General features: G+C 49.9%; 1 protein-coding gene across 13 annotated transcripts; it reads left to right on the top strand.

Moving 5' to 3' along the window:
• Positions 1 to 1,115: 1,115 nt before the first annotated feature.
• DNMT3B (DNA methyltransferase 3 beta) lies at positions 1,116 to 24,026 on the top strand. 13 transcript variants are annotated; one of them, XM_060032767.1, is made up of 22 exons: positions 1,116 to 1,145; positions 1,331 to 1,493; positions 2,422 to 2,483; positions 3,972 to 4,079; positions 5,215 to 5,340; positions 5,988 to 6,197; positions 7,553 to 7,711; positions 9,977 to 10,084; positions 10,984 to 11,128; positions 13,004 to 13,129; positions 13,265 to 13,309; positions 14,504 to 14,583; positions 14,886 to 14,998; positions 15,361 to 15,544; positions 16,085 to 16,169; positions 17,092 to 17,237; positions 17,567 to 17,657; positions 17,978 to 18,126; positions 18,962 to 19,047; positions 21,594 to 21,663; positions 22,405 to 22,523; positions 23,885 to 24,026. In XM_060032767.1, exons 1-22 carry the CDS (start codon positions 1,116 to 1,118, stop codon positions 24,024 to 24,026), a joined length of 2,547 nt encoding a protein of 848 aa, XP_059888750.1. The 13 variants fall into 13 exon arrangements, with proteins under 13 accessions (XP_059888750.1, XP_059888756.1, XP_059888760.1 ...); XM_060032766.1 differs by lacking the exon at positions 1,116 to 1,145 and adding an exon at positions 11,833 to 11,892 and having other exon boundaries at positions 1,337 to 1,493; XM_060032768.1 differs by lacking the exons at positions 1,116 to 1,145; positions 5,215 to 5,340 and adding an exon at positions 11,833 to 11,892 and having other exon boundaries at positions 1,337 to 1,493.
• Positions 24,027 to 26,335: the final 2,309 nt, after the last annotated feature.

Below are 26,335 nucleotides of genomic sequence, written 5' to 3'. Positions count from 1 at the left end.
AGACGATACTTCTGGAAGGTACCCTGGAGGCTAGCTTGGTCATCAGGTACCATGTGGTGAGTCTCCAAGATGGGGAATAGGGGCTGGCAGTGATCAGGCCCCATAGGCAGCCGGTTGCTGGGGAAACTTTTCCCAAGCAGGGGTCCAGGACAGGACAGCGTGGCACCAAATACTGGAGCTGTTTGGGGGAAACAAAGGAATGGGAGCCTGGGGGCCTCACCCTTCCGATTACATGTGGTTTCTTAAAAAAATTTTATTTTATATTGGAGTATAGTTGATTAACAATGTTTCAGGTCTATTACTGTGATTTTTTTGACTTTGGAGACTAATCAGGTCTGTGTGTCAGTTTTCCTTTTCTATAAAATGGGCCCACAGTCACATTAGGAGGAATAAATGAGAGCAAGGTGCAGGTTCTTGAGGCCAACATGTCCCAGGCAGTGGGCCAGGTCGAAGGTCGCACAGCCCTCCAACGCATCACTGAAGACCTGGCCCATCCCTGAAGACCTGGCCCAAGCTGGTCTTAGCTGAATAGCCTAGTGATGTTGCGGATACCAGGGTGGGCAGCAGTGGGGAGGCAAAGGCCCAGAGGTGGGATGTGGCCGGAGCAGATGGGGAGCATGCCCCTTGTTAAATGCCCCAGTCCTTCCTGCTGTGTCTCCTCCATCCCTTCCCTTCTTGGGAACTTGGGACTCTGAGCCCCAGCTGGTAAGGGAGGAGGAGAGTGAGCGACAGGCCAGCAGACCAATGGGCCCCTGAGGTTGGGGTGGGGCGGGGCTTGTGCTGCCATGGAGAGGAGAGAAGCTGTTCTGTGGGGGAGGAGGGGGCGGGTGGGAAGAGGACCTGGAGATTGAGGGGAAGGGAGAGAGCAAACAAAGGGGTCAGGAGGGAAAATAATGCACTGGCTTCCTGAGGCCCTGCAGAGGCTGGGCAGGGAGAGAGGGCCAGGGGCAGAGGGGACCAAGGCTGGCGGCAGGCAGGCCGGGGCAGGCGGGCCCTAGATGGCATTGTTTGAAGTGGCCGGCTAATTGCACAGAGCAGCCTGAGCCTCATACCACGGCCCAGCCCCCTCCTCTGTCCTGGGTGCTGGCTTCTGAGCCTTCAGGTCGAGTGGCCACATGGAACCAAGTCCCGATCCTCCGAGTTTGGTGAGGGGGCCAGGCTATGGGGGGCAGCCTGGGCGGGGTCCTTGGGTGGGAGTATCACCCTGAGGACAAGTCATGGGGCCTCTCTTGGCCTGAGGACCTGGAGCCATTGGCGGGAGGTTTGGGGGCGTGCTGCCCCCTTGTGCCCTTGCTTCCCTGCTACCCTCCTCATTCTGGCCCTCCCGCAGGAAACAATGAAGGGAGACACCAGACAGCTCAACGGAGAGGAGGACGCCAGCAGGAGGGAAGACTCCATCCTCACCAACGGGGGCTGCAGTGACCAGTCTTCCGACTCCAAGGACGCGCCCTCACCCCCAATCCTGGAGGCTATCAGCAGCCCGGACATCAGAGGTGGCAGAGGTGGAAGAGGTGGCCTGGCCTGTGGGGAGGACGGGTGGGCAGGCACTGGGGACCACAGCTGGCACACGAGCCTCCGAGCAGACTCAAGGCAGGTTGTGGGGCAAGAGCCTCATACCACGGCTCTGGGGAAGCTCCAGGGAAGGGAAGAGGATGGAGGCAGAGCCCCTGGCCTCCCTATTTTCCAGTCACCTCAGCTGGGACTCTGAGCAAGTGACCCCAAGGCGATGACCCTTGTTCTTTTCCTGACACGGGGGTGGTTGTGGCATAGACAGACTGAGGTTTTTCGCCCTTTTACAGGGGCACCCCTCTCCCCTAGCAGCTGGGCCTGTGATTTTTATGGGAAGAAATACACTCGGGCAGGGAGCGTCTAAGGCTTGCTGCCAATCCCACCCTCTCCTCCCTTCCCCTATGCTGCTCCCAGATCAGATCCCTTGGGATCCTCCCCACTGAGATTTTCTGGCCCAGCTGATTCGGAAACCCCTGTATTGTCCCATCCTGCTATTGAGAACTCCTCAAATTGTGCTGTCCAATAGCACTTTCCAGAGGGTGAAAGTGTTCTATTTCTGCATTGTTCACTACAACAGCCAGGAGCCACGTGTGAGCACTTACTGTGGCTGCGATGGCAGGCACTGGAATGCTCATTTAAGTGGAGTTAGTGACCACTGACTGGGGCAGCACAGTTCTGGAAGGAACGTGTCAGGAGTACCATCAGTAGTGTTTCGGGTTCTATATTTCATGCAGGCCTTGGGTCCTGTTGCCTTACTGATACATTGAGAGGACTATGGGTCCCGAGGGGTTAGGAGTTAAGCCCTGAAGATGCCAGTGGGTTTAGGGAGACCCCAGGCCACAGTCCAGAGAAGAGACAGGACAGCCTGGCGGCTGCCCCTTCCTCAACAGACTTCGGTTCTTTCCTCCACAGGCCGCCGCTCAAGCTCACGACTGTCTAAGAGGGAGGTCTCCAGCCTGCTAAGTTATACTCAGGTACCCGCTCCACGCTCGCTTTTTGGGATTCGGGGGACTTCTCTTTGGTTTGCATCAAATAGGATACCTGAGGCCCACTTAAATTGGTACCCAGTAAATACTTGTTGAGTGAGGAATTTGAACATTGCTAGGCACACAGAAGACTTCCAGCAACCTCACTTAGGATGCCATTTGCTGCCGTGATTTGCCAAGTCTTTGAAATTATTTTTCTCTCAATCTGGATGATCAATTACATTGATAAATTCCTACTGTAGCAAGCTGTCCTTTTATTCCTGGAATGAGACCAACTTGCTCATGGTATGTTTTAAATTGGATGTACTTTAGCATCTATTCATGAGTAAAATGAATGTATGATTTATTTCTTGTAATAATATCTGTGTCCGGTTTGATAGCAAGGTTGTATGGCCATGTGGCCTCAAGGATTTTTTTTTTTTCACGTTGGAAAGAATTTGCCTGGCTTGTTTTAGTGGATTTGCAACAATCACTGAAATATCTTTTACCACTTGTTGCAATATCAGTGTTTCTGCTTGATTAGTTTTTTCCAAGTTATAGTTTTTCCATGTTTTTTTCACTCTTGACATTATTTACGCCTTCTGTTTTCCTATTAATCATATTAGTTTTGTCCATTCGGTTACTTTTTCAAAGAACCAGTGTCAGGCATTGGGACAAAGTCATGGACAAAAGTTGTGGACCAATGAAAACCTACCCTCATACAGCTTCTCTTATCCTCATGGAGGACAACAAGTGGGCACCCATATGATGAGGAATGAGAGCTGTGTGGGGAACTGGGAAGGGACAGTGCTGGATCAGAGGCTCAGAACAGCTGTTTTAGCCTCTGAGCACTTCCTCTGTGCCCTGCCTTGGGCAAGCGTGCATTATTTGATTCTCATTATAAGCCTGTTGTTCCTTTATAAGGGAAGAACCATTGTACCAATTTTAAAGAGAGGAACGGACTCACTAGAGGCCTTAGTTGGCAAGTGAAAGTCAAGTTCTTAACACTCCGGCAAGACCTCGAGCCACTCACCACTGCTCTGGTTCTCATGCTCAGTTTTTGTTGGGTTTGGTGTGCAGCATGGGACATGCACTTGACACAGGATTGGCACCATTTCTTCTTGGTCACTGTAGCAAGAAGCATCTTCCTTGAGCCTGTGATTTCTCCCAGACACTGTTAATTGTGGAGATTACGTCTCCCTAGGTCTCCCTGCTGTGCACAGCGAGCTAGTCTAACCATGGTGTGGGCACGGAAGGCTTCACGATGCACTTTGCATTGACACCATTTCTTTGGTTTTCTAATTCCACCAAGGTTTCTCTTAAATTCATGATCATGTGGTAAGCCACTGCAAAATATCTTTTGAACAAAATGAGGTTGAAAATCTTTTTAAGTCACTCAGACCAATATTATGATTGTTTTCTATATGATTGGCTCTTCATTTTAAAACTATTTTGGTTATATGACATCCTAAAATTCATAATGTTTCATTTGTAAAGGATCTGACGGGTGATGGAGATGGCGAAGGGGAAGATGGAGACGGCTCCGACACTCCAGTGATGCCAAAACTCTTCCGTGAAACCAGGACTCGGCCAGAAAGCCCAGCTGTAAGTGCCAGCCCTAAGCCAAGGCACTTCAGCCACACGTCAGCCTGCGTTAAAAACCTGGTCCAGGGCCTCCCGGGGGGAACTTTGTTTTTGTTTTTTGCGGTACGTGGGCCTCTCACTGTGGTGGCCTCTTCCGCTGCGGAGCACAGGCTCCGGACACGCAGGCTCAGCGGCCATGGCTCACGGGCCCCGCCGCTCCGCGGCATGTGGGAGCCTCCCGGACCGGGGCACAGACCCGTGTCCCCTGCATCGGCAGGCGGACTCTCAACCACTGCACCACCAGGGAAGCCCCTGCCTGGGGGAACTTGGAACAAATGTTTTGAAATTGGAAAATGATAGCGAAGCTAATGAATTATCATTGTGAAGGTTTTCACATGGCAGTTCTCTACTTTTTTGGGAAGCACTCTAAGAAGTGCCCAAGGGTGACAGTTTGCAGGTGGATGATTCAACTGCCCGTTACCTTTGGGAGTCGCTTCTGTAGGTGGATCCTGTGACTTAAAATCTGGAAATGGGAAGGCAATTACTGCTCATGGTCACCCAGCCTGTTAGAAAGCAGGCTGACACTTGGTGACCATGGCAGGTGCAGTTGATAATCTCACCCATGTGATGTGTATCATCCCGTTTTTTTTACAGATGACAGAAGACGCCGGTAGTTTACTCAAGGTTAAACATTAACTCTTGTGTGCAGGATTTGAACACAGGTCTGCAACACCCGAGTTCATGCCATTTTTGAGAAGGAAGCATAAGGGCTTCTCATCCGTCTTGATGATCCAGTACCTTTGGGAGGAATGCAACAATAGTAATAATGCTTTTGGAAAAGAAAAGTGTTTGATTGAGAGTAAACTTGGATTTTATTTTTCAGTTCAATTTGCAGGTGCCAGTTTCAGCTGTGCCAGGCAGAGTGGGAACTGCTGTAGATGGTCAGGCAGCCCTGCCGGCCACCCTGATCCCTTATCCCACAGACTGGGGAGTTTCTGGGTGGGAAGTAACCAGTCCAGAATCCCTTCCTGCTAGACCACCTTGTTCACTTCTGTTGGCCTGAGGCTGCCTCCCAAGCCCAGTCCTCTGGGCCCCCTGTCTAAGACCCCAGCCTCCATTCACCAAAGGCCTCGTGCTTATCCTCTCTTGCTTCCAGGTCCGAACTCGAAATAACAACAGTACCTCCAGCCGGGAGAGGCACAGGCCCTCCCCACGTTCCACCCGAGGCCGGCAGGGCCGCAACCACGTGGAGGAGTCCCCCGTGGAATTCTCAGCTACCAGGGTTGGTTCCCCGGACACTCAGACCCCTGCCCCCAGTCTCTAACTGGAAGATCTGCCCCTCTCACCACACCACGGAAAGTGGCCGCTGTTATAACCTGCTTCCTTTCTTCACACTTACCACCCTTTCAGGGTCTTACCTTTCCTTTGTCTCCCGGGTGCTGGGTAAGCTCTTCCTAAGCCTGATGACTTCTCTCCTGGCCCGATCCCTGGATGGAACCGTGGTGGGAATGCAAGAATTCCCTGTTGACTGGGTTCTTACTCCTCCTCGGAAAAAGCTCAAACCACTGATTCCAGAACTGTCTTGTCTCCTTAGTATCTTCAGTGACTCTCTTGAGGCAACCCCACGGGCTACAGCAACTCTCGACTCCTGTTGCAAAGCTGGGCACCAGGGAGCCCTCTCTGAGCATCACTTGTTATCCTGACTTGGTCCTTGATTCTGTCCTTGTCCTTAAGGAAGTTGCTTTCTCTCGCCACTTAAGGGACACTTACTTGTTCCTGGAAAACCATCCTTGGTGGTCTCTGTTTCATTAACTTACATCTTTACTCTGCTTCACTTCTGCTTGCTTGGGAAGCCATTGGGGGTACCACTGGTCTCTGGTCACCCACCTGGTCTGCTGTGGCCCAAGCCATGTGTCCTTTTGTCCACAGTCCCTGAGACGGCGGACAGGATCATCTGCAGGTGCGCCATGGCTGTCCCCTGCCAGCCCCTACCTCACTATTGACCTCACAGATGATGAAGTGGTGCCCCAGAGCAGCAGTACGCCCTATGCCCGCCTGGCCCAGGACAGCCAGCAGGAGAGCATGGAGTCACCGCAGGTGGACGCAGAGGGCAGAGATGCAGACAGCACTGAGTATCAGGTACCACTGGGGAAGGGCTGAATATAGGGAAAAGGGAACACTTACCCACAGGTGACTTACTACGGTTCTTGTCACTTTTATCATAATATTTGAATTCGCTCGCCAAGTACATTTTTCATATGCAACATGGTCCTTGCTGTATCCTTATCTCCTAGACATAACTCAAGCACCAGATTAGTTTACCATCGGATTACTGATTTTCTGAACATGACATCTTTGTACCTAGATATATATACCTTGTATATATAATTTATAATTCTGTTCATCATGTTTACATATACAATTGTTGATCTGCTTCTTTCCCTTATTAGGACCTGGAGTTGCCTCCCTTTCATGTCTATAATCCATTGTATTGTGTAATCCATCTAGGGTTGTTCATAATTAACCAGTTGAGCTTGTTGGTTTCACTCAGGCTTTGCTACATATGCATGTGTATATGTATGTACACATATCATGTAGAAATCCTTTTTTCCATGTACATGACTTCAGAGTAGATCTTTTTTTAAAAATTAATTTATGTTTGGCTGCATTGAGTCTTCACTGATGCATGGGGGCTTTCTCTAGTTGCAGCGAGCGGGGGCCACGCTTTGCTGTGGTGCACAGACTTCTCACTGTTGTGGCCCCTCCCGTTGCGGAGCTTGGGCTCAAGGCACGCAGGCGTCAGTAGTTGTGACATATGGGTTCAGTAGTTGTGGCTCGCGGGCTCTAGAGTGCAGGCTCAGCAGCTGTGGCGCATGGTCCCAGTTGCTCCGCAGCATGTGGGATCATCCTGGACCAGGGCTCCAACCCGTGTCCCCTGCATTGGCAGGCAGACTCCCAACCACTGCGCCACCAGGGAAGTCCCAGAGTAGATCTTATAGATACATTTTAATAACCTGCATGATTCCATGGGCATCTCACCTTTTATGGCAAGTTTTTATGTGCAAGCGGCCAAATTTTTTTTTTTTTTTTTTGCATTTTAATGGCTTTGTAATATCCCATTTGATGGCCTGTGGTGGGAATATCCAGGTTTTTCACTCTCTTACTTCCTGTGAGTTTTCAGTTAATATCTTTCCAGATACTAGGTTACATGTTACAGGTTACATATTATAGATCCAATATAAAAAACCCCACGTTCCTGTCAAACAAGCAAGCCTGCCCACGCTCTGCCCCTTGTTTTCAAGCCATTCTCACTGAATTTTCAACCAGGAAGTGTTGGAGGTAGGGAATTTCCTGAGGAACTCTGCCTGCACTTGCAGGAAGCCCTGTGTTAGACTCCGAGGCAGTTGCCGTTGGGGTCAGTGGGACAGGCAGGGTTTTTCCTTGGCCCAACTGGTCTGTCTCATTGCGATTCCTTCATGTGGTTTTTCTTGCAGGATGGGAAAGAGTTTGGAATAGGGGATCTCGTGTGGGGAAAGATCAAGGGTTTCTCCTGGTGGCCTGCCATGGTGGTGTCCTGGAAGGCCACCTCCAAGCGTCAGGCAATGTCTGGCATGCGGTGGGTTCAGTGGTTTGGCGACGGCAAGTTCTCCGAGGTGAGTCCAGGGCAGGGTGAGCTTTCATGAGCTTACAGACCCACAGTGTTTTCCTTCCCTTCCTGTTACAGTTGCCTTTTAAGATAACGGCCTGCTTTCTGCAGATGGATGAGACTCTGACTCTGTGTGTCCAAAAGGAGGACAAAAACTTCCCTTGCTCATTGGCTCACACAGGCCCAGAGCTCTGGATCCATGGCCACCTGGGCTCTGTTGGTCCATTTCTCTGTGGCAGAGTCACCAGTATGAATTCTGAGGGGCAGAAGTGGCCACCTGGGAAGATACCCTCAAGGTATTCCAGTGGAGAAGCCTGGAAGAGACAGGAAGGGGTGTCTGACTCAGTCATTTAGTCCTAGGGGCAGAGTTATGGAAAAGTTCTTTGAGTGGTGATTTCAGTGTTTCTTGATTATTGATATTAGCCATTTAAAGCTCACCTTTTATGTATATATATTTTTAAGTACTTTATTAAGATAAAAATTTGCTTTACAGTGCAGTGCATAGATCTTAAATGATCTATGATTCAATGAATTTTCGAAAATGTATGCACGTATGTAAACAATATCTCAACCCAAATATAGAACATTTCGACCTCTGCAGTACGTCCCCTGTACATACCATCCCCATAGGTGACCGCTGTTCTGATTTCTATCACTATAGACTAGTTTGGATTATACACAAACTTATGTAGATAATATAATATATACTGTTTTGTGTCTGGCTTCTTTTCATGTACATATATTTTTGAAAGTTGTCCTGTTGTAAAACTCATCTTTCTTTTTTTTGTTTTTTGCGGTACACGGGCCTCTCACCGCTGTGGCCTCTCCCATTGCGGAGCGCAGGCTCCGGACGCGCAGGCTCAGCGGCCATGGCTCACGGGCCCCGCCGCTCCGCGGCATGTGGGATCCTCCCGGACCGGGGCACGAACCCGTGTCCCCTGAATCGGCAGGCGGACTCTCAACCACTGCGCCACCAGGGAAGCCCAATACTCATCTTTCTTGATGAGAGTCTATGTTGGGGATGAATCAGGCTATTTTGATTCTTACACCTTTTTGAAGACACCTTCATAGACCTCCAGGTTTTGATTAGAATGCGGCAAACAATACTTTTCCTGTGATGTTGTCTTTAGCGCATCCCTCAATGTGTCCAGAGGTTAGGTGAGGAACAGCAGAACAAGTGGGCTGGGGTGGAGGCAGGTGTGGGAATGAAGGGCCAGCTAGTACATCTGTGGGACTTGGCCTCAAGTTGAGATTCTAGTTTTCCCATAAATTGGGCCATTTGCCATTAACACATTGAAGTTCTCAAAGGGCAAGAATAATATGACCTGGAGTATCCCTCATGGGGAGAGTCTGCATACAGAGGTCCTCCTTGGCCAGCAGAGGGAGCTGAAGGACAAATGTCCTGGGCCTGTGCTCTCCCTGAAGCATCTAATTGCAGGGCTATGACTTGTGTGCAATGAAATGAAAAAAAACATGGAGTGTTTGTAATTGCTTTGGCCCACTGAGACATGAAATGTGCTTAGCAAGACTTAGCAAGACTGCGTCTGATGCTAATATTTAAGATGCTGTTACGTTAGCATTATGGGATGGGATTGCAATATGGGGCCTGGTGCTTGGGCCGCTTGCTCTATTGAAGCAGTTTGGCATTGGGGTAGCACCTGCATTTCCATGCACAACCGTGTTGAATCCCAGTCCCTTCTCACCAGTAGCGGCAACACTCCTATGGGTGGTTGGGCTTAGAGATTGAGAGGGGAGCATGAGTGCCAGCACTGGGGAGAATGAAATGTCACATGTCTTGTCAGCTCTGAAACCTGAACGCCCAGTTTCATCTCATAACTGGCAACCCAAGTGGTTCACGCACGGCCTGGGGACTTGGGGATGAGACTTGTAGAAAATGGATCTTTAGCCCCAGTGGAATTCCTGTATCACCAATTCACGATTACTAAAAAGAGCGTCGTCTATGCCAGGCACTGTTCTCTAAACACATCCGTTAGCTCAATTAATAAAAGGCTAAAGTAAGTAGACAGTAAATAGTAATCACAGCTATCTGTCATGCTCACGAAGGAGGAAAGAACATGTGCAAACCCCCTAAAATTGGAGCATCCGTGGTGAATTTCAAGACTGAGCTGCAAGGGGGTCACACCAGGGATCATGAAAGTCATTTGCTCTGAAAATATCTGTGAACCTGATCCCCAGGAATAAGCTCATGAGAAACCCAGGGCACCCGAGACACAGGCTGTAGGTGAATGTTGATGATGGCTTTCTCTTCTAGATACCAGCAGATAAGTTGGTGGCCTTGGGGTTGTTCAGCCAGCACTTTAACCTGGCGACCTTCAATAAGCTGGTCTCTTACAGGAAGGCCATGTACCATGCTCTGGAGGTAACATGGTGGTGGGTGGCTAGGGCCTGGCCCCAAGACTGGGGTTAAAGCAAGAAACATACAGAAAGCCAACTCAGTGTGGCCAAGGATGGGTTGGAGGGGACTGGGGCAAGCAGGGAGGAAGGAGGTTGAAAGACAGTGGCCTGACAGGCCGTGCTGGGAAGGGAAGGAAGGGATATGAATCTGCCCATGATTTCCCAGTGCTACCCCAGCTCACCGCTGGTCTCCGTCTGAATTGCCCACTGAATGAGGAAGGAGGAGCCCTGGGAAGTAGGAGGCGCTGTTCGAACCAGTGAGCAAGCTTTTCCAGAGCTTGTGGTTCAAGGCCAAGAATGGGCAGCTGCTGCGGGGCAGCTGCTTCCTCCCCTTGTCCGTGGGATCCGTCAGGCTCTGTCCTTCCTCTACCTTGACTTGCAACTGAAAAGATCAGTGTCCTCTGTCCAGCATTTATGAGATAAGCTCTGTGCTTAATTAGACATGTAAGTCCTGGTGCTTCTGAAATAGGACTTAACACCTCCGCACCTTCATTAGGGAAATTAAACAAGAAACCTGGAGCTTTCTCAGAGGCCATGAGACAGTGCTGGCTGATGCTTCTCCTATAGCTAAAAGTGACGCAGCTAATTCTGACCCTCTACCCTCGAGAGAGAGCTGACCACTCCAGTTCCCTACAGGGAAGAGATCATATTTGGTGCCTGTGTGGGGAGACTTAACGCTCCCCCCATGGCCTGTCCCTGCACAGGGCGTTCCTCGCTGTCACATACCACAGCTCAGGACAGCTGTCTGGCTATGAAAGGGCCCAGTGTAAAGGGGAATGCAGGCCCCAGCAAGGGGCATCCCTGGGTGGGGCCAGGCAAGCACCCGCCCCTCCTGTTCATCAGATTCTCTCTCTGTCTCGGCAGAAAGCCAGGATGCGGGCTGGCAAAACCTTCCCCAGCAGCCCTGGAGACTCGCTGGAGGATCAGCTGAAGCCCATGTTGGAGTGGGCCCACGGGGGCTTTAAACCCACCGGGGTCGAGGGCCTCAAACCCAACAACAGGCAACCAGGTGGGAATGGCTCCCTGTGGCAGCACCCCTACTTCTGCTGGTGGGAGCACCCTGGGGAGATGCAGTCACCGCCTGCTGCCTCCCATCCCACCCCGGCTTTACAGCAGCCGGTCGGCCCTGGCTGGCTCCTTAGTTTAGTGAGTTTTTTCCAACAGCCTAGCCTTTTCTAGTTTCACTGGACACTTTCCTGCCAAAAGGTCAAGTACACATAACCGGGATTGAATCTGTTCTTTGTTTTTTATTTACTTTTTAATTGTTTTACATCTTTATTGGAGTATAATTGCTTTACAATGTTGTGTTAGTTTCTGCTGTATAACAAAGTGAATCAGCTATAATGTATACGTATATCCCCATATCCCTTCCCTCTTGCACCTCCCTGAGTCTGTTCTTAAAGCTTGAGTAAACAGAGTCAAGATGGAATCTTCACTAGCATCCTTTTTAAAAGGAAAAAATAATTAAGCTCTGCATATTGGAGAAAACTTGGAATGTGTTTTTAAAAAAACCCTACAAACACCCAAAATCTATAAGTCACCTCCATTCAGAAACGGGCATCGTCTATCCTCACGTTGACCAGTATTGAATTTCCCCCATTATTAGGGATCTGTGGTTTCTTGTTGTCACTCTCCAGAAATCCAGGATTTGTCCTACAATCCTTATATTTAACGCAGTGTTTTCTGTTTTGTTTTGTCCCTCCCCGCCAAAAGTGGTTAATAAGTCGAAGGTTCGTCGTGCAGGCAGTAGGAACTTAGAAGCAAAGAAACACGGTATTCCCTCCCCATCTTTTGACTATGCACTCTTTTCTCTGCACTTCCTTTCAATTTCTTTGCATACACAGTGGTCACTGGAAAAGAATCAAATCTGTTAAAAGTCAACCTGAGCTCTTACCCCTGCCCCTTCACTCCAACCTTCACAGCTGCCCTTTAGGGCCATAGTTTTGGGTGTGCACGTCCTTCCAGCTCTTTCTGTACACTGGTTGGATTCCTGCTTTCCCTTTATTTCTCTATTTATCGTATAAGTACTGTCAAATGTCATTTTCTCACTAAAGGGTCCTTATGATTTTTAACGGCTGTGTAATTTTCTCTCCTAGGGTCAGAGTCAAACTTAACCATGTCCCTTATGGATTATACTGTACAGGTTGAATAAAAATACAATGGAATTTATAGACATATAAACAGTAGCCACCTAATATAATTAAATGTTTTCTAGTAGCCACATTAAGAAGCTTAAAAAAAGAGTAAAATTAATATTCATCATACACTTAATCTATTTCCAACATTGTAGCATTTCCAACAGTCAGTATAAAAAAAATTAAGATATTTTACATGACCTTTTAACCCTATTTTCAATATCTCATTTTTGATGTGTCTTAGAACATCTCAATTTGGATTCTAAATTCTCATTAGAAATACTTGATGTCTATTTTCACAAATGTCCAACTTGTTCCAAATGAATTAGTTAATTGGATCAATTGCAGTTTTTAAATTCACATAGAAGTTAAATGTAGAATGCAGTTCCTCAGTCATACAAGTGACATTGCCAGTTCTCAGTAGCTACATGTGGCTATCAGCTCATTGGGGATCATAGACAGTGTCAGGGTTTCATCTATAGACTGAGCTGTGTCTAATTGTCTTTGTGCTGGGTCTAGAGCATGTATTTTGCAACTACAGCTGTTGAAGACCCTGTACGTGGGTTAGCTACGTGAGGAGTTTTAAATTACATCCTCATGCAAATTTTCCATAGAGGGACCTGAGACACCCAGGGTAGACTCATGTCATGGCCGGATGCAGCCGGCACCCAGGCATAGCAACTAGGGTCCTGTCCTCCCAGCACCCTCCTCCCACCCAGCCATGGCTGCCTTCTCCCCACCTTTCACAGAGAACAAGACACGAAGACGCACAGCTGACGACTCCGCCACTTCTGACTACTGCCCCCCAGCCAAGCGCCTCAAAACAAATTGTTATAACAATGGCAAAGACCGAGGAGAGGAGGACCAGAGTCGAGGTGATTGTGGGGCAAGGAGGCTGGGGGGCGGTCCATCCTCAAGTGGAGTGGGCAGGTAGTGACCACCCCGCAAGGGCGTAGATGATCAGTAAGAGGCTCCCCGACCTCATCTCACCCCTTCTTTTTTCTAAACAGAGCAAATGGCTTCAGATGTTTCCAACAACAAGAGCAATCTCGAAGGTAAGGCCCTATCCCTGGTTGGCTTCCCTGCCTGGGTAGTGCTCCCAGCCTGTGCTCCAGGCCTGCTGGTCTGCCCGGCGGAGGTCCACCCCCAACTCTGCGTTGACCTCAGGTCGAGGCGTGGACATCTTACTCAGATGCTACTTAGAATGAGTTGCCTGATTTTCACTGAGGCTGATTCCTAAGATCAGTGAGCAGGAAGTGTGCCTGGGGACAGAATGGAAATGAGGATGCTTGGGCCGGGAGAGCCCAAAACCTGAAACCATGATCTATGGCCTCGTGAGCCCCCTGAACAAGCACTGCAACTGGCTTTGGGGTGAAAGGCAGGCACGCTTCACCACTGTCACTCTCCAGCCAACTCTGGTTCTTTGCCCTGGCTGGGAATTCCGCTGGGATCGAAACTGCCCAGTACTCATCTAATGGAACTCGGAATGTGTGAGGACAGCTGTCTATTGCTTCCTCAGCCCGATGTCCTTTAGTCAACAAATAGTAAGTGGTTAGTCAGTGCTGGGTAGGAAAACAACAGAGCTGTTGACCCAGGGAGCCCCGATTGGAGCAGGCCCTTTTGATTCTGGGAACCTGGACCCATGATCCTCCTATCCCCCAAGACTCCTTCATCTGTCTGCTTCCTGGCAGGGGGTGCTTGGTATTTATTTTGCAGGCCCGGTCCACCTGGTCAGGGATGTAGATCAGTAAGACCTGCTGATGTGAAGGGACAGGATAGCCTATAGTAAAAGGACCCGGGCTCTGAAATTCCAGCCATGGCTCTATGTAGGATTGGTCACGGGCAAGTCCTATCATGATGAGACAACAGGCAAACTGGCATCACCACAAATTCTCCAAAAGTCCCAGTCTGTAAAGAGTCTTTAAAGATTTTTCATACCAGACCCTCCAAGCTTGGTTCCTCTGCCGGCACAGCTGCTCCTTGTTCTGTTCTGTGGACACCACCCTGCCCCCCCACTTCTGGGTCAGACCTTTGCCCGTCTTGTGGGACCTTCTGCTTGGGGCTGTCGATTTAGCCTCTCCATCTGTGGAACGGAGATGGCAAATTTGAAGCACAGTCAAAGGAACAAATGGTGGAGAATCTCTGGCATATTCCTAACGTGGAGTCAATGAGAACAAAGAGACACAAGGCTTCAGCAGCTGATCTTGGGGCTGTCATCGCCACAAGCTGCATCCCTGTCTTTCTTACAGATAGCTGTTTGTCCTGTGGTAGGAAAAACCCCGTGTCCTTCCACCCTCTCTTTGAGGGTGGACTCTGCCAGACATGCCGGGTAAGACCAATCCCCACCCTGGACTTTCCTGCCCCTTCCCTTCTTCTCAACTCCCCTGCACTTCCCTAGGATGAAGCACCTGCGTGTAGGCGGTCGGGAAGGCTCTAGTGGGGCCGACCGCCCCACCCTTCACTCCGAGGGGCGGTGCCCCGCAGACCCCAGCCAGCTGTCCCTGTAAAGAGCACCAGGCCGCCCATGACCTGTTCTGTGGCTGCGTTCTAGGGCCTCCGCCAGTGAGCAAGCGAGCGGGGCCTGGAGGTCCCTGGTCTCCGATTTCACAGGCATTTCTCTCTGGCTGCCAGGACCGGTTCCTTGAGCTGTTCTACATGTACGACGACGACGGCTACCAGTCCTACTGCACCGTGTGCTGTGAGGGCCGCGAGCTGCTCCTTTGCAGCAACACGAGCTGCTGCCGGTGAGCACGGGGACTGGAGCCTCGCTGACCTGGGGACGGGGCCCGGAGTCAGTATTATATCTGTGGGGGCCTGTCCTTGAAGTCTCTATGTCCCTGAAGTAGAACTGAGATGTAGGGATGGGTTTAAGAAAGGCAGGGAGCGGGCTAGAGAAGGATCCCCAGAGCTGCCTGTGGACTGAGGGTGCCCAGGTTTCCAGGGAGAGGTTGCTGTTCCTCACACACAGGGCCTTCCCGCCCATGGCGAAGGGCAACTGGGGGCCCGAGAGGGTTTCAGCCAGCACACGCCAGCTCCGTGGGGAGGGTGGGGTTCGCAGGAGAACCGCCTGATGACAGGCACCCCTCCTCCCCGCTACCCGGCATAGGTGCTTCTGCGTGGAGTGCCTGGAGGTGCTGGTGGGCCCGGGCACGGCAGCGGACGCCAAGCTGCAGGAGCCCTGGAGCTGCTACATGTGCCTGCCCCAGCGCTGCCATGGCATCCTGCGGCGCCGCAAGGACTGGAGTGTGCGCCTGCAGGCCTTCTTCACCAGCGACCCGGGGCTCGACTACGTAAGCCTGGCACCCGCCCCAGTCCGTGGAGTTCACAGAAACAAAGCTCCGCTGTACAGAGGAGCGTCTGAGAGCCTCAGACTGGAGCCCCGGCTAATTGTCCTGTGTGCGCTTCCCAGGCAGCTCCAGTGTTCTTCCCTCCCCTCCTTCTTGGCTTGGCTTTTTCAAGGGCCTGCTGAAGAAATAGGAATGGAACTGACCCAACCTTAGTCTCAGTGGAACTGCAGAGGGGAGGGAAGCCTGTGACCTACTCCCAAGTCTTAGTGGGCATATATGGCTTTTCCTGGGCTGCAAGTTCATGGAGGAGCACGTGTCTTTTTGTGGGTGACTTTGCACCCGTGTCAGAGCCTCATCTGTTCCGTGTCTAAGGGTAGAAGGGCCATCTGTGCCAAAGCTCCCCAGGGCATCCCAGCGAAGAAAGGGCAGAGCTCAGGGCTTGTGTCCCTCAGAGGAAGGCCAGCCCTTCCTCCTCCCAGAGCTTGAGTCCCCCTCCCCATACCCACACCTTGACCTCCATGACCTCTTTATTTAACCTGGCAGGAAGCCCCAAAGTTATACCCTGCGATTCCCGCAAACCGAAGGCGACCCATTCGAGTCTTGTCCCTGTTTGACGGAATTGCGACAGGTGAGTTAGGAGTTCACCTGGGGATGCTCACCTGATCCAGGTGTCCATTCTCAGTGTCAAGAAAGACCCCTGGGAAGTACCTGTTGGTCACCTGTTCTGAGAAATCCACTGGCTCCTTGTTTCTCTCCTCAAACCTCTCCACCATTTCGCCCACCTGGTTCGCTTTTGGTCCTTTTTAAGGGCATGGATATTTTAGCCTCTGCATTTTATTTTTTATTATGTACAGGAATTTTGGAAAATTATTTTCCGTTCCATAAGCATAGATATATTGGGGATTATTAATTGGGCAACTCTTCTCCTAACATCTCTAACCTTGTACCCTCCCGTTTCCTCTAGGTTTCCCGTGTATAGAATAACCATAGCCAACCTGCATGTTTGCCCCGGGACACTTTGCCTGATTTAACTCATTTCATTGTCAGAACTGCCCTGTGATGCATTGTCAGGAACATTTCCCTTTTCCTAGAGCAGGAAGCAGTGAGAATGAGTTGCTCTGTACTTAGCATCACTTGTACTTCTATTTGTTCACCAGTGTCTGCCTGCCTAAAACACTGACAGCTTTTAAAGCTTTTTTTTTCTCAGCATGGTTTTGGAGAAGATACCCATTCACGTATCTGACTCTGCTGGGGTGGTAGATGGGGGGCCTTGGCTATGTGCCTGTCAGTTTTAATAAATGCTGCCAGTAGGCTATACCAGTTATATATACATATTTTCTTCATGAAACTCCACAGAGGGCCTGGGGGGCCCAGTGTGCAGTTACGTAGGGTTAGACCCTGCCATCTGCAGGGGTCCACTTGAGGACTGCCATGGCCTTGCTGTGTCTGGTCTGAGTTCTGGAGATGGCTTAGAGTCACTGAAAGGAGGGACCCTCGGCTGGACAACCCTGATGTCTTTTCTCTCCCCCTCGACCCCCCCCCCCAAACAGGGTACTTGGTCCTCAAAGAATTGGGCATCAAAGTGGAGAAATATGTCGCCTCCGAAGTATGTGAAGAGTCCATCGCCGTTGGAACTGTTAAGCATGAGGGCAATATCAAATATGTGAACGACGTCAGGAATATCACAAAGAAAAATGTGAGGGCAGCCCCCCTCTTCCTCCACTCCCTGAGTCCCCCACGTCCTCACAGCCACGTTGCCACCTTCTCCATGCCCGGGGTTGTGGCAGAAGAGAAGGTTTGGTTCCATCAAGCTGCACTGTTAGACCCGCAACTTGGAAATCATTCAGAATGATTTAGATCTTAGCGTATCCTGAGCATTTGGTTTTCTTGGGTCAAAAGTAGAGTTGGGAGACTGAAATCACCAAGCAAGACCTAGAAGTGGGTTTTCTTCTAGCTGGTTACCTGGAACCCAGGCTGTTCATCTCTCCATCCTCACCCCTATCCCGGACTGTTTTTCTCTTGCAGATTGAAGAATGGGGCCCCTTTGACTTGGTGATTGGTGGAAGCCCATGCAATGATCTCTCAAATGTGAACCCTGCCAGGAAAGGCCTGTATGGTGAGCATCCCTTCTTTCCCATGGTCCCAAGAGACCCTGTGTTCCCTGAGTGCTGGTCCAGGAGGAGTGGGCTGAGAAGGAGCTGTTAGCTTCTGGCCAAACTTACCTGTTGTCTCTGTTCATGCCTCATAGTGACTCCCCAGTCCCCAGAGATACAAATGAGTACCGCAGTGCTGATGCCTGTCATTGCAGAGGGTGGCAGGGAGAAGGGACAGTAAGGCATCAGCCTTAGCTAGTCATCGGGAACCCATTGGCCTCAGTATGGAGGGGTGAGCTGAATGGTTTGAACCTGGCTCTGCCGTTTTCTTTTGTGGGCTCAGAGGGCACAGGCCGGCTCTTCTTTGAGTTCTACCACCTGCTGAATTACACACGCCCCAAGGAGGGTGAAGACCGGCCTTTCTTCTGGATGTTTGAGAATGTGGTGGCCATGAAGGTTGGCGACAAGCGGGACATCTCTCGGTTCCTGGAGGTGAGGGGACCCGGGGTCTTGATTGTCAAGATAACATGAGCATGAAGGCCCTGCTGGCAATGGGGGTGTAGGGTATTTCCAGTGTTGGGAATGATTTCCGGGTTCCCCATGGAGGGCATGGCTAGGTCTGAGTAATGGAATGGAGTCGGTTGGTTCTCTTTGGTACTTGGAAAACATTTGATCTCTCACCTCACCCCAAACCCACTGAAGTCAGATGATGAAACCATCACCTACTTTTGGAGGCATCATGAAGGAGATTTTTTACTCTAGAGAGTTTTTTTTTTTTCTTCTCACCCTTGTTCCCAGAAACTCTGCATTAGGGACCATGGGCAAGTTAATTATTTACCGTTTAATATGCATCAAGCATTGTGGTAAATACTTTATGTACATACTTATTTCCCCCCAACGTTAGAGCTAAAGTTCTGCTAGTGAGGTTATAGAACTGGCTGGTCAGTTCCCTCATGCCCTGTGAACCTGACCAATCAGTGGCAGAAGTCAGCTTTTGCCGACACTGCACTTCCATAACAAGGACCTCAACCTGCTGGATTTCAGTTTTGAGTTGCTTTCACCACTGTACACAGTACACTCTGTAATAACATGGCGTGCCCCAGTGGATACTTTCTCCTATAACCTGCCGGTCTGATCTGGTCTCTTTCCCCACCATTAATTTGGGGGCACTAGCTATGTCCTTCAGTCAGATTCTTGAGGGGAATTGGTCTGTCCCTTGCCTGACAGGAACCATGCCTCCTCCACAGCCAGGGGACTGCCATGTCACCTGTCTGCCGCCTGCATTCTGCCATGGGCTCCCAGCAGCTGCCCTTCTCTCTCCCTGCAGTGTAATCCAGTGATGATTGATGCCATCAAAGTGTCTGCTGCTCACAGAGCCCGATACTTCTGGGGCAACCTGCCCGGGATGAACAGGTAACAAGGGGCTCCGAGTGGGGCAGGTAACAGCCAAGTTAAATATAACTAACGGTATGAGCCATTAACCATCGACTCTTATGAGAGAGACACATTGGAACCTTGTAGAAAGAGCTGGCTCTGCTGAGAAAAGGCCTCACCCTCTGCTTCAGACCAACCCCTTCAACCATAGGGTTATGGTTGAAGGCTGTTAGGCTGTACACCAAGTGTACCTGAGAATCTCAGGTCAGAATTCCTCAGTACGTTTATTTCTGCTCTGCCTAGGGACCTGGTGCTTAAAAGTGCCATGTGTTGGAGCAGCTTCTTCCCAGCAAGGGATGCTGACGTTTCTACACCCCACCTCTCCTCCCAGTTACGGTCCATTGGGAAATGAACTTAATCTCCCCGCCCCTGAGAGGAAGTGATCCCTGGACCAGGCCTGTGGTGATCAATCAGGTGGCAGAGCTGAGATAACAATTGGTAGCCCAAAGCCTGTCTCCCTTGGATTTTCTTGACTGAGATCTTTCCCCAACTTTTCATTAGTCCTTTCATGCTGAGAGCCACAAGGCAAGTGGCTTGGCTGTGGGTTAACTGTCTCCTTTATGTGGCTTCACGGAGGCCAACCTTCTAATTAAGATACCAAATGTGATGGTAATATAACTTGCAAATGAGTTAGCTTCAAAAAAATTCTTCTTTAAAAGGGAGTGTTGGAAACATAACTTTCAGACATTTAGCAAAGTGTGGACAGAGGTCAGAAGGTACTGGAATAGCTTGGGATTTCTGTTGGGTGTCTTATATTTTCATTATCAGCCCATCAGATGGTGCAATGTTCATGTGTGGAATGAACTCCGCTTATTCACTCCGTTCCTGAGCTGTCACCCTGCCAGACACTTCTGTCCCTGCTGCCAGTTCCGTGGTGACTAGATGTCAGTCTTGGCTCTCACAGAGCCAGTGAGGGAGGCGTAGAGAAGACAAATGATTTCAGGGTCAGGATTGGAGGGGGCACTGGAAGAGTTGATGGGGAGGCTTCTCATCCCAGCAGGACCCAAAGTGATGGAGTGGAGACATGCAGTTGAGAGCAGAAGGGAGAGGATCAGGGAGGCCAGTGACGGGCATTCACAGAGCAGCTTGGAGAACAGTGTTCCAGGGGTGGGGAGTGGGTGTGGAGTGGGTGTGAGAGGAGGGCTGAGAACTCCGAAGTATGGGCCAAATTATGTGAGGCTTGTAGTCATGGCAACACATATTTACTTTGACCCAGGAGTGCACGTGAGATTTTAAGCGGATGAGATGAGTTGTGTCTCTGGTTCTCAGGGTTTCTGGTGGAAGACTAGACTATCACGTGGTGAATGCAGAAGTGGGGAGGCAGCTGAGGTGTTGTTCAGAGGAGGAGGGCTCTGACTTTGATTACTGTGTTGTGCTCAAGAGGTACCATCCACATGCACTGAACACAATGAGAGCAGTGGCTCCAGGAGGGTGTCCTGTGGGATTACAGGGAGGGATCAGATTCTAGATAATGGGATTTGCTGAGCACTATCTGAGCTGGGATGAGAAGTGAACTGCTACAGGTGGGCTGTGCAGGATCCATGACTCGGCCAGCGTCAACCCCGGGTCACAGACCCAAATCCAGCCTTTAGACCAAACTTCTTGGTTGTTAAGATTTCAGTCCTAGAATCAACAGAAGGTAGAGCAGGGCTGTGAGCCCTTAGCTCCCCTGGGTCCATGGAAGAGTTGGGAATGGAGAGAGGGTGAGGTCAGCGAGGCATTATTCTGTGTTCGATGGCCCCTCTTGCGGGCACCATATCCAATCTTACGTCTGATTTCTTTTTGGCCTTGGAGTTCCTCACACAGGGATGCTGTGGCGTTCATCAACTCTGTGCATTCAGACCTTTTGCTGGTTTTGTGGTCTGGACCTGCTTAACCACTTCATTTTCTGAAGTTCTATCCATTCTCCTTCTCAAGCATCTGTTTTCCTCTCTCTGCTTTTGCAGGTTTCAGTGGTGACAGTTACAAGGGGGAATTAATTGTAGTCCTTTTGTGAACCACCTTTTGTCTTCACTTGGACCCATTATTAAAGCCTCCTGAGGCTGCACTCCAGCAATAAGCAAGCAATCATGGGTTTGATGTGCTAGTTGGAGTGAGGAGACCCACAAAGACCTAATCCAAGCTCCTGAGGCCCAGAGAGGTGGCAGAACTTGTTCAAGGTCATTCACTCAGCCAGTGAGCCGTGGGGCTGAGACTGAGGCATCTCCTGCCTCCTCCAACAATGTGCTTCCCCATCCTGCTCCCCTCAGTGAAGGAGCTTTGACTACTGTTAACATTTGGGAAGGAGGAGCATTCACTCCTGGACATTGGGCTCCCCGCCCCCCGGCCGCCATCAAGGGGCTAGTCTGTCCCTGGCTCAGCACACAGGCTCGTGCTCATGCCAGGGCCATTTTTATCATGTATTTGTAGCAAAGTTAACTGCCAGAGCACATTTTGCAGCTTGGGCTCTCACTCCCACCTTGGGAGGCACCTAGCCAAGGCCCCTTTCCAGGGGGTAGGAAGTAATGGGTTTTGGATGTTCTCAGGCCTGTGATAGCATCAAAGAATGATAAACTCGAGCTGCAGGACTGCCTGGAGTTCAATAGGACAGCAAAGGTAAGATGTGCTCTGTGCCTGGCCCACTGGGAAATGCACTTGGTGATCTCTAATCGGGACTTGACCTTGGTGTCCAATTTGTTCCTGCCCCTCCCCCCACGTGACTCCCTGGTGCTGGGCTTCTTTCCCCACATAATTGTTCTATCCTGTCTTCAAGTACAGCGTAGGAGAGGTTCTTGATAAACAAATCACTATGAGAAAAGGCAAGTAGACTTTCCGATTGTGAAGGCACACTCCGCAGAGACTCAGCTCATCCTCCCAGTGAGAAATGAGTACACTTTTGCAGGAAAAAAAAAAAAAAATCTATGGTTAAGTCATGGATAATTCTATTAAGATCTCCATAAACTTACTTTTCAATGTTTCCATTAAGCTAAGCTCCATTCATTCAAACCCTGGTTGACCATCCTCTACAGTCTGGGTGGACTTTTAATTTTGCTTAATCTTGCTTGATCAATAACTCTGTTTTCTTGGCCCCCATGTGATCTCATTTGTGGTCATTTGTTGTTTATCTCTTGTTCTCTCTGAGGCTGGTCCCTCCTGTTCATTAACTTCTTGGTGTTTGTGGGAAGCACAGAGTGTTCTTGTCCTTCCAACTTTCCTTTTCTCATTCCCTCTCAGAGCCCGGCCCTGACACTCTCTCTCTGCCACCCACCCTCCCTCCTCCTTCCCTTACCTGCTTCTGAGCCTTGACCCAGAACCCTTCATTCTGTGCTCACTCCATGATGTCGTTTTGTTCTCCAGTTAAAGAAAGTACAGACAATAACCACCAAGTCGAACTCGATCAGACAGGGGAAAAACCAACTTTTCCCTGTTGTCATGAATGGCAAAGAAGATGTTTTGTGGTGCACTGAGCTAGAAAGGTGAGCAAGGCTGTACGTGCAAAGGGGAATCAAGCAGATAGAGAGAAAGGGGAAGAAAACATGGTTAAGGCCAGCAGTGCGAATGGGCAAGTGCTTGCCTTAATTCCACATGGTCTCAGTGACCTTCTATGTTAGCAGGGCTGGGAGTAACCTTTTCAGTTAGTGCTTATTTCCTAGCAGAAATGGCAAAAGGGTTGTGGTGGTGAGGAATCCAGAACATGAGGTCGTGAGACGGCACATCTGTCTATGTTGGCTGTGTTGCCCTGGCATTTGCCCGCCCCACCATGCTGGGACACTAGGATGCATGAGGCTCCAGCTACAGGACACCCCGCCGACATGCCGTTGCTCTTTCTCAGGATTCCTCCTGCCAAGTCGCTTGTTCTAAGCTGATTCCTCCTTAGCCACAGTCTGTCTTCTCCCTTATCCATTTATTTGACTAAGTTGGTAGTGTGTCTATTTTGATTCAGGGAACCAGCTCTGAGATTTCATTTCTCCTGTTCTGTATTTAATTTTTTTTCTCTCACTCCTTTTGTTTTATTTTGTTATTGTGATTAGAATGCAGTAAGGGCTACGAGTATTCCTCTTTACATTTTTGGCTGTGTTTTGTGGTTATTTGATAAGAGTACTTACGTTCCAGATATGTTAGTTCTACAACTGGATTTATTTCTTGGTTTAATTTGTGGTATTAGATTGGAAACCTGGGAAAGAATGAGGTCCCGTGTATCTGTAGCCTCTTCCCAGGCCTGTGGTAGAGTTCCATGCAGGAGGCTGTTGGTATATTGGGTTGCCATCTACCGTTAAGTCCAGCTTGGCCCTTGATCCAGCAGTTTGCTTTGAAGAAGGAAACAAAGTGCAGGATGCCTCAGTTTACTCACAGTAAATTATCTGAGCATCTGATGATTGGAAACAGGTCCATGATGTGAGTGTCCTTATTCCTTACTAAGGCAATTTGCCTAACTTCTGTCCTTGTGTGGTTTGAAAAGAGGTCTGTTTCTGTCTGCTGGCTGGCTGGCCATCTTGGCATTCATTCATTTGAGAAAGGTCCACTGAGCACCATCTATGTGCCAGGAGCATCGTGCCAGTCAGTGTAGGGGCGTGCACAAGACAGGTGCCCTCAGAGAGGGACCACGCCCTCATGACAGTCATTTGTGCTGAAGAACTGGTGGGCCTGACCTCTGGGGCTCAAGAGAGGGCTCATGTGAAGGCCTGGTGGGCCTGGTGGAAGGGACGGGTCAAAGGGCAGGAAGAGCAGCGCCACGTTGGCTGCCGAGGCGAGGATCTCCCAGAGGCGTTAAGCACGCTGGAGGGGGCACATCTGACTCCCTGTGTTTTCACTGTGGTGCCCCCCTCCCCACCCCCAGGATCTTCGGCTTTCCCGTACACTACACAGATGTGTCCAACATGGGCCGTGTTGCCCGCCAGAAGCTGCTCGGGAGGTCCTGGAGTGTACCTGTCATCCGACACCTCTTCGCCCCCTTGAAGGACTACTTTGCCTGTGAATAGTACCCCAGGCACCAGGGCGTGTGGGCAGAGCCACGACCCAGGAGGTGCATCCAGGCTCTGCCCTTCCCAGCTCAGCTGTGTGGGGTCGGGCCGAGTACCTCGTCGGGAGCAGAGCTGCCTTGTCCCCTCCTGGCAGGGGGACCCCGAGGTGCCATCTCCTTGTGCACAATTCAGACCTGGCCGCTCGGAGCGGCCAGACACGGTGCTCATTTTGTCTTCTAAAATTTTAAAACTTGAAATAGGTAGTAAGATGGCTTTTTTTTCCCTCCTGGGCTTACCGCTCAGAGAAACGATGGCTAAGATACCAAAACCACAGTGCCGACAGCTCTCCGATACTCAGGTTAATGCTGAAAAATCACCCAAGACAGTTACTGCAAGACTTTAATTTTTTAAATGTCTGCAGCTCCTTGTTTCCAGGAGTGTGTGGCAGTAGACATGTAGCTAAGGGACCTTTTAAGGGCCTAGGATGGTTTCTTCTAGGGCTAGCAGAAGAGGACATGATGTCCATGTCTGTCTTGAATTTTCCCCGGCACGTTCCCCTGGCCTCAGTATAAAGGGCTGGGATCCGGGGCCCATTTAGAGTATTTTCCACAAGGATGGTGATTTCAGCCGGGATGACATCATCATCACTTTCAGGGCTATTTTTTTCCCCCATAAACCCAAGGGCAGGGCTACCCTTAGCTAAATCCCTCCCAGTGACTGCAATACAACGCTCTGGAAGCTCAGGAAGGGGTGGGCTGGGTTATAAGCTGCCATGTATTGTGTAGACAGGTATGGCTTCTCACTGTCTTCCCCCCTTCCCCGTGTGAGGGGGGAGAAGGAGAAGGCTTAGGTAAGACGCCCCCCACCCGTCCCCCCACCCTCCAGACTACTACGCAGGCACAGGTCCCCAGATTAGAAGTATGACACCCCAATTCCTTAGGCTTCTCTAAACTCAGCAGTGACAGCCAGGGGCAGAAGCACATTCCTCGCACTTTCCCCTCATCTAAGAGACTGCAGGGGGAAAACTGCAATAAAAGCTCGACCCTCCCTCCAGAGATTTTAAAGTCCTTTTTTATTCCATGATAAATCGATAAATCGTTTTTAGGGGGAGTGGGAGGTTGGACAAGCTGCATTTCAGAAATGCTGTCGTAATGGTTTTTAACACCTTTTACTCTTCTTACTGGTGCTATTTTGTAGACTAAGGAACAATGTTGACAGGTTTTGTGGGAGGTTTTTTATACACTTTTTTTTTTAAATCTCAGACATCTATTTTTGTTTTAACATTTTCATAATTTTTTTTTTTTTTGTAACTGGAGCCATGTAACAAAGTATGGGGAAAAATTGTGCCTTGTTTCAACAGTTTTGCTAATTTTTAGGCTGAAAGATGACAGATGCCTAGAGTTTACCTTATGTTGAATTAAAATCAGTATTTCTCTAACAGTCTGGTGTCCCTTTTGTTCTTTTGCAGGTCAGATGGGTGGGGTATGTGAGGGCCTGGTTAAAGTGGAAAGGTGGGTGGTCGCAGTAGGGTCATTCATCAACAAGCCCAGTACATAAGTACCACGGTGACCCCCAAATCTAGTGCCATGGTCCCCAAACTCCAATGTATCAGCGTTCCCTGGAAGGCTTGTTCAGTGGAGATTTCTGGGCCCCATCCCCAGAGTCTGATTCATTAAGTCTGGAGTGGAGCCTGAGAATTCCATGCTTCTGGTCCAAGAACCAATCTCGGCTAGTGAATGGGTTTCTAAATCTTGGTTCCCCAAACAAATAACTGGAGTGCTTGAGTTCATTTAAAGCCTTGATGTCTGGAACAGCCATCTCCAGATTATTACAGCTCTTGGGTAGCTGGTCCAGATGACTCAAGAATCCCAGGGCTGATCCTCCAGTTCCTTGTCCCTCTGTAGGCTTTCCCTGCACCCTGTTCCACTGCTCCCAAGTTGCCATATCACAGTTCAGCCACAGTCAGTGAGGGGACTTGTTGGGAGTGGCCCATGGTCGGAGATTTTAGCATAGCTGCCAGTGGCCCCAGCTCTTTGGGTGGAATGTGTATCTTGCTTAAGCTTAACATTGCAACTCCCTTCAGTAGTTCCATCTTAAAGTTTACCTGGGGCCACCCAGCCAGGTGTCCCAAGCCCAGAGCCCATCATGCCATAATCCTCATATTTCACTATCTCTAAGCATGGGTCAGGGCAAAGGAGCTGATTTCAATAGCTCTCCAGAGGTTAATATCGGTCAGCTGGTGTGTGCAGAGGGAGAATGGTGTGTAAATGGGATGCACATAGTGTATCAATTGAGCCTCAGTTGGACTTGGCACCTCTGAACCTGTT

The sequence above is a fragment of the Delphinus delphis genome, chromosome 15, assembly GCF_949987515.2.
Source record: "Delphinus delphis chromosome 15, mDelDel1.2, whole genome shotgun sequence".
NCBI classification, from domain to species: Eukaryota; Metazoa; Chordata; class Mammalia; order Artiodactyla; family Delphinidae; genus Delphinus; species Delphinus delphis.
This window is presented reverse-complemented; position numbering and strand designations above follow the sequence as displayed.